This window comes from Amphimedon queenslandica, unplaced genomic scaffold (assembly GCF_000090795.2).
Source record: "Amphimedon queenslandica unplaced genomic scaffold, v1.1 AMPQUscaffold_13509, whole genome shotgun sequence".
Taxonomy (NCBI): Eukaryota; Metazoa; Porifera; class Demospongiae; order Haplosclerida; family Niphatidae; genus Amphimedon; species Amphimedon queenslandica.
In genome coordinates, this window is record NW_003546255.1 from 271654 (window position 1) to 279883 (window position 8230).

The window sequence follows — 8230 nt, forward strand, 5'->3', positions numbered from 1 at the left end:
CTGCGATTACGAAAACGACCCTCTTTCATGTCAGTTAAGATCTGATCCAAGTCACATATATTGACTGCTAGTGGACATGGTAAATCTATAATAACAGACAAAATGATATTTTTAAATTATTGAGTCAAATATCGGCACAAAATTAAAATGTACAGTTGATTCATGCTTGATTCAATTAAACTACTGATATGGAGGTTGATTTACCTGGGGTTTGCGCTTCATGGGTACACTCTGTTAAACTACAGTCTGTTAAACCAAACCAGCACCAGTAGCTCTCATTATCTTCATGTATATCAGCTGATGTATCACATAAAGTACAATTTACCAAATAGTCTTCCTCTACGACACAGTAACAGTTCCTTTCCTTAGGACAGAAGAATGCATTAATGTGATTGCGCTTGACATTGATGGCATCAGCACTTTGATTGACAGCTGTCATGACTATTTCACGAATATACAGGCAATTCTCTTTTGCTTTCTCAATTGATCCAACAAAATAAACCTCGATATGTGTGTAGCGATTGATTATGTGAAGTGTGTAACGTTTTCTTTTAATTTTGATCCATAAAGATAGCGCATCGCGATACTTGTAGTACCTTGGCTTTAATGGAGGGAATTCAATGATACAGGAGTGATCTTTCTGATTGAGGAGGTGAGTGATGAGTAAGGGAAACAGTCCCTGTGGAACTGGAAGAGAATTGAGACCAAAATGATCATGTGTCTCTTGCCAGACTATAAGGAGAGGTTTGGTTTCTGTTTGAGGCATAGGTAGATCAGTGTATGGCTGCAAAGCACACGGAAAAAAATAATTCCCTCCTGTAGCTTTGGTAATGACACGAAGATGAATGAGAAGTTTAATTAAATGTGAGGGCTCAAAGTGTGGTGGGAAGAAAAGCTTAACATCTGATTTTAAATGAGACAAGAGCTCCTTCTGAAAGAAACCAAAATTATGAAGCTTGTTAATATCTTCATCTAAAGGTACTGGATTGGTAATTAGGTGCAGTGCACTTCTTTCTACATAAGTAAGAGCCAATAAACGTGACAGAATCTCAAGAATAGGCTGAGGATCAACGAAAACTAACTCTGGCAAGATATCATGAAAATATAGGACAATAGTGACATTATGGAGATACCGTAAGGCATCCTTAGTATCATTCTCACTCATTTGAAACCTTGTGCCAGCAGATATAACTTCATCTATTATGAGAACATTGCGGCTTTTCTTCTCTGCTACCTTGTGCAACCAAAGCTCAAATGCAAACCAGCGAATTGGCATATTTATTTTGAGAGAAGTGCCTCCACAATTTGCTATTGATTGACATAATTTCTGACCTGCTGCCAATCTTCCTTCATCTTCAGGGATTAGTGTATTAACAGGAAATATAATAGACTCTCCACGCTTATTGGGAACAACATAATTTTGTATGTCAGGCTTCAGTGAAGACATTAACTCTTCATCAATCTTTTTGAGGCTATCTTGATTTATGAGATCATAATGTGTACCTAATACGAAATGCATTGGGTGTGAAGGTGTTTCAAGCACATGAGGAACATGAATTGGTTTCAAAATGGCTCCAGAAGAAACTGCAGACTGAAAGAATTCCCGATTTGAATACTTTAAATTCAAACCACACAAAAAAGTCTCTCCCCCAATTCTGTACTGAAAATCAAGCTTCTTATCAAGAGGTTGGGAGAGATCAAGAGTGATGATATTGAGAGAAGCTGTTCTAATGAACAATGGCAATAGCTCCTGGTATGCTGGCTGACCTCCAGAATCAATGATATACAACCAATCATCATTTAACTGAACTGCTGATCGTTGGATTGCACCTAATATTTCTTGAATAACAGTTTCAGTTTCATCATTACTGGCTTCATTTGACACCGAGCTCCCTTCATTATCTGAAATGATAGTTTCATTTGTTTCTATAGAATCAGAATCAATGCTAGAAGTAGGACTGATGATAGGATCAGAATCAGAATTAGTGATAGGATCAGAATTGATGATAGGAGGAGCAGAATTTCCAATAGAAGTGGAATTGATGATAGGATCATTGTGTCGTTCTGGCTGATGTGCTGGTACATTTAAAGGTGAAGTAGATTCAATACATTCTTCAGGCTGAGTAGCAGCTGCCGCAATTAAATCAGAAGCTAGTCTTTCAAGTAAACCAGCTCTAGTAACTTTCTCCCACTTCAAATTGTCAACGGATACTCTTGTAGCTCTGACAGTTGGACGAGCGATTGGTGTACTGTCAGTAACATGCTCAGTAGGTGGGTCTTCATTTAGTAGAAGCTGCAATGCACAGGTTTTTCCAGCTCCAGGAGGTCCATGCAAGTTAACACGAGTAACAGTCAGCTCAACACTACCTTCTTTTAGCCATTTATTCACAATTCCTAAACACAATCAAAATGAAGTTTAATTTTAGCAGCTGTAAACACATACACACCATATATAGAGCATAAGGCAGTGGATGTATGGAATAGAACAAACTTTAAAGTGTGGCTTGATCATACTAATAATTATAATATTAATTATGCTTCAGTTTTGCTTATACTGTTTTGTATCATTAGTACTACACATAATTATTAAAATATAAAAATAACCTGACTTATAAATAACTGTACAGCCTAATTCTGTGTTATTTGCAAATTTGCTAGATTTTCTGTAACTTCATAAGTAAATATGCCTCATAAGTAAATAAAATGAGTCCCATATGTGGCCCAGCTCTTTGAACTTAATATTTATATTACCAGTTTGCTTTGCACTGGATTTATTGGAGCTCTCCTCATTAGTAGTAGTAAGGGGGAACAAATGAGAGCGATTCATGGCCATTATTTGTCGGTCGGCAAGTTGGAAACTTCTAGACTGCTCCCTCATTCGTCTCTCTCTTGTCTTCTTTTTCAAATTAGCACACAACGGGACTGGACACTTGATCTCGCGACACTCTTGAGCATGAGCCGCACACAACTTGACAAAGAAATTACAGACAGAGCATTTCCCCGATGACCTCATCTTACAGTTTTGGGCGTGTCTCAGTAACTGCTTCATCTTAATACAGAGCTGCTTAGAGCATGAGCTGTCACTGCACTGACAGGCATGGATGAGGAACTTGATTCGTTGCTTCTGCATCTCCACACGAGAGACGGTAGTTGAGACAAAAGATTCGGGCTCTTTGTCTTCCATATTGAAACCGAGCCTCTCCATCGGGTGCTCGTGACCAATCTTATGATAACAGGTGGTGCAGAGATCGTAATCCTAACATCAGTAAATACAATAATAATTTTAATACTAAAAGTACATGTACATGTACCATCATGCATTCATTTTAAAGTTGCTCCAAAATTGGGTAAAAGCCTCTGTACTATAGTACACAGTTTCAGGCCAAATTCCACCAAAATCACAATGCTGAGAATTTCCATTTTAATTTTTCTGATACATATACACAATGTACATTGTGAAAAAAGTTTCAGCTGATTCTGATCAACACTGGATTTTTTAAGTTGCTCCAAAATCGAGTAAAAGTCCTTGTACCATACACAGTCTCAGGCCAAATTTTGCCAAAATTAAAAAAGTGAGAATTTTTCATTTAAATTTTTTTCCTGATACATATACATGTTTTTACGTTGTGTAGAAAGTTTAAACTGATCCCAGTTAAAATTGGATTTTAAAGAGTTTTAAAAAGTTACATGTACATGTACATGTATGTACAGTACATCATATAAATGTGCATACTTACATCACATTCTTTACAATGCCACCTAAACTCCACATGAGTGCTACAGTTATTACAAATATACATGTAATTCAAACCTAATATACACATAAATATGGCATAGGATTTCTTTCCTTATTGTAACATACCTGATGATAAACCCATACCTATCCCTGGGCCTGGATCCATCCCTCCTGGACGATACTGATGCATGTTAAACCTAGCAGGCTGCATCATCGGCCTGGCTCCAACTGGACCCATTCGCTTACTAGCAACTACAAAAAATAAAATAAATAAATTTAATTTATGCTTTAAAAATAAGTTCCATGTACAGGTACATGTACTAGCTTGTATGGGCATATGCTTACGGTATTTATTGCAATTTTCTCACTTTTTAAAAGTGTAAAATTCACTACATTTTATTATCAATTACCGCCTTTACACGGTAAATAAAACAAGAATAAATAATCCATTATCTCATGAAGGGGAAATAATTATACATTTAAATAAGATACTAACAATAACACCCAATGGTAAATGGTACGACTGAATTAAAAAATATACATGTACATGTACATGTACATGTATGTACATGTCACAGTAAAAATTCTACATTTCTACATGTAATATGGTACGTTATACATGCACTAAAAATCAATTAATTAATTAATAATAATCAATTAATCAATCACTTAATTAACACTATTAATACAAACCTGATGTCTCCTGGGGAGTCTGTGGAGTCCTCATATTAGGAAGAGCTGATGGAGGGGCGGAGATGGGAAGCGGGGCTTGAGACTCCGGCTTTGAAATGAGAGTCTCAGTCTTAATCTTGATGCCTTCCATATCGGCCATGGACACAGGAGGAGTAGCCGAGGACGGAGGTAAGTTGGTCCTGGTTGGAGACAAGAGATGAGCTCTTAGAGCAGACTGTGGGGTCTGATCTTCAAAGTTGTTATTAGAGGACGGGGGAGGTCCTGAAAAGGAGGGAGGGAGGGCAGAGACGGGGGGAGAGAATATTTTGCTCTTGACGGTTGGGACCGACGGGTCCGAGGGTGATGGGGTGTAGAGTCCTCCTGGGGTACCGGTGCCCCCAGGGATGGAGGAGATGAGCTCTTTAAGGACGTCCTTTTGGGTCGTCTCAGAGAATGGAGTTAGAGGAAACGAGAGAGAAGGGTTTGAGAATTCATTAAAAGGAAAGCCTGGGGCACCTGCAAAGAGAATGAGGAATAGCAAGATGAAAAATGAAAACAATTTTGCATAAATCAATCTACATGTACATGTGCATGATGTACATGTAGAACAGTGCCATAGGTACATGTACATGTACACATGCAAATTGAATTTGTACCTTGTGAATGGCTGTTAGGCTGTCCTTGCATCTGTGGTACGGCAGTGATTGGATGAAGACCATCATCAGGGAAGCCATTAGGAGCACCTGCTGATAGAAAAGAAAGAAAATAGTACTTGTAATTTAAACATACACAATGTATAATATGCATGTACAACGTATCTAAGTGCATGTACATGTAAAATCAGCTCTCTCTCTCTTACCTTTCCTTCTTTCATTCATTCGTCTCTTCTCGTCCAGTTCTTTTCTAACACGATAAATCTTTTCTGCTAGTTTCTGATAATAATCCTCCTACAAGACAACAAAGCAATTAACATTGACCAAACCCCTCAATTAAACTCACCCTACTGCTTGCATTCTCAAACATCATATTCTCAACTTTCACTGCATATTGGAATAGGCTCTTCACTCTACTGTCATGCATACTGTTTGGATTAGGAACTGGATATATTGCTTCAACTCTAAAGAGAGAGAGAGAGAAAGAAATGAAGGGAAGGAGAAAGATAAAAGAAGTTACATAACATTATATGCACATGTATGTGTATTATATAAATTAACTTACAGTTTTTTAATAAGGTGATTCCTTAGGTCTAAATTAACTTCAGCATGCCACGCTCTAACACTAAAAAAAGCAAAAAATAATAAAAATACAACAATAACAAAAGAGAGAGAACATGCATACAAGTATGAGGTACTTACTGGTTAGGAGGCATGGATTGATTAGGGCCCATGGGCCCACTGGTAGAGGAAGGAGGGAGACCAGGAGCTGGTCCCATTGGATTAGGATTAACTCCTCCTCCTCCTCCTTGAGGCTGGCTGGCTTTTTGAGGTAAAGGTGGATTCTGACCAGGAGCCATAGCACCAGCAGCTACAAAAATTAATAAAAAATATCATAAATTTTAATATACATGTACATGTACATGCAAAAGTTTTCATTACATGTACTATAACAAAATCCTACCAAACCCCGCCAAAACTCCAACACTTACTGTCCTTCGTAATTTGCTGATTTTGAGCCACGTCCCCAGTGGGAGGGGCAGAGTGTGGTGCGATTTGCCCTGGGTAACTATTCGTACCTGTTGGGACCAGGTGTGGTGGGAGACTCACAGGAGGGACGTCACCACCAAACATTGAATTAGGAACTCCGCCTATGGAACTACCCACGTTGGGACGAGTGGTGTTTTTAAGAGGAAGGCATACAGGACACTCTTGCTGGTGGCAGTTCTTCCAGTGATAAATGATTTGTCTTGAAGAAGCACAATGAGGAACTAGAGAGAGGAGAGACAGAGAGGAGAGAAAGGATGGAAAGAGATAAGCTATGATCTGGGACGATCTTGATTTACATGTATTGATTTGATTTGATTTGAGTGCAATGATGCATAAATCTATTTGTATTACATACTGTACAAGATAAAATTCCATTGGGTATTTAATTTTGTGGATTTCGTGGGTGATTTTCTTAACTACATGTATGAAAATTAATACCGTGGAAATATTCACTGTGCATGTGCATGCAGCATGTGTACTTGATGAATGTGCACATGCAAAAACGTGAAATTAAATCATGACCTTTTCACAAAAAACAAATTTTATACCCTCAAAATTTACTGACATACATTGACAGTCTCTTCCTGCTTGGCACTCTGTCATGTGATTAAGAACATTCTTCATCGTCCTACAGTGCGGCAGAGCACAGGGTCTGAACCCACCGTGTACCTGCTGCTCTCTCTCCCTCTGCTGACAGCGATGAGCATGAAGGAGGAGTACTAGCTGCTGTTGGATGAGTTTCCTCTTCTCTGGGTCATTGCTTGCAGAGGAGGGCTGCCCACTACTCATGACAGGTGGAAGTTGAGGCTAAAGAGAGGGAGATATTATGAGTAAATGGAATTACTGTGACTATTGCACAAATTTCTACTTGATTCAAGCAACCAACAAACATACTATCCATTAATTTGAGACAAATCGTTTTCAAGTTAATGGATAGTATGTTGGTTGCTTCAGAATAATAAATTTTAAGTAGTATAATGTAATATTTTATTTTAAAAATATATACATATCTAATTACTTTAAAGTTTTTATTCTGAAGCATTATCTTTCTTATTATGGGTATACCATTTGTCAAGTGTAATTAACTTACTAAAGGAATAGATGGAGTGGAATCCCCTGAAGCACCAACAACTACATTCTGAGATGAAATGATGTTACCATTGGTGGGTAACTGTACTCCTGTGTTTGCAGAGTGAAGTGGTATTGATATTACTAACTGAAGAGGAGTGATGTCGTCTTGTTCATTAAGTCCAGATACCAAATTGCTTCTCAGGTTGCCTGGATAAAAGAAAAGAGTAGAATTACATAAACAAGCATATGTAGCTTTTGTTTATACATATATGGGGACTGTTCCTCTAGCCATAGATTTCATAAAATTACGAATATCTATCTATCTATCTACACCTAAATGTAGTTTTGAACTTACTTACCAGCCATTAGTTGCTAACTTGCTGCCTTACAATCACAAGACGAGTAGCCGAGTACTCCAAGTCTAATATTTTGACAGTAGGATATATGGGTGGGGTCGTGTAACGTAGGGCGGGGCATTTCCGGTTATGGGGTAATTTCTTTAATTTTCTGAAAAGACCGAAGTTCAGCTTCAAACTCGGCTTCAAGGCAACTTTCTTATGCATTAATGGCTTAATTAGGTCACTAACAGAGCTCAAATTAGTTTTTGATGTGATGCAATCAGATAGATAGTTAACACTAACCAGATTTTCCTCGCGGACCAAAAAAAGCAATTCAAAAAAATCTGTTTACAGTAAATTTGATTAGTTTATTTGTACTGAGGCTACTCAAAACAATTTTTTTGCATATATCCAGGAACATTATAAACAATTTTATGGGATTTATCGTTTTACCAAATACCTTTTAAGGTTTTTATCATTATTTTTTGCTTGCTCAATGCAAAGGGGAGGGGCTGGACTGTGCAGCACTAGGTGTGGTCAGATAGAGTCCTCGTGCTGTTTGGCTGTTGGCTATGGTTGGCTATGGTCAGAAATTATAAGAGAAAAAGACCCCAGACTTACTCTAAAGAAGGCCTTATTGCTGCTATATCAGCTATTAAAGAGAAGAAAACGTCAGTTTTAGCTGCTTCTCAGAAGTTTGGGGTACCAAA

The 8230-nt window shown here is 38.0% G+C and overlaps 2 protein-coding genes across 2 annotated transcripts in view; both read right to left on the reverse strand.

Moving 5' to 3' along the window:
* The window catches only part of LOC100639055 (uncharacterized), an 8735-nt gene extending 1117 nt beyond the window's left edge, over positions 1-7618 (reverse strand). The window contains exons 1-14 of the mRNA XM_020007379.1: positions 7542-7618; positions 7202-7389; positions 6681-6918; positions 6054-6332; positions 5764-5932; positions 5627-5686; positions 5408-5525; positions 5268-5355; positions 5065-5154; positions 4430-4924; positions 3863-3988; positions 3738-3811; positions 2752-3256; positions 329-2394 (exon numbers count right to left, since the gene is read on the reverse strand). Of these exons, the coding sequence (XP_019862938.1) occupies positions 329-2394; positions 2752-3256; positions 3738-3811; positions 3863-3988; positions 4430-4924; positions 5065-5154; positions 5268-5355; positions 5408-5525; positions 5627-5686; positions 5764-5932; positions 6054-6332; positions 6681-6918; positions 7202-7389; positions 7542-7548 (4503 nt within the window). The 5' untranslated portion in view covers positions 7549-7618. The remainder of the gene's footprint in view (positions 1-328; positions 2395-2751; positions 3257-3737; positions 3812-3862; positions 3989-4429; positions 4925-5064; positions 5155-5267; positions 5356-5407; positions 5526-5626; positions 5687-5763; positions 5933-6053; positions 6333-6680; positions 6919-7201; positions 7390-7541) is intronic.
* LOC100638672 (CREB-binding protein-like) overlaps positions 1-8230 on the reverse strand; it is a 31904-nt gene that overhangs the window by 16676 nt on the left and 6998 nt on the right. The window lies entirely within an intron of this gene.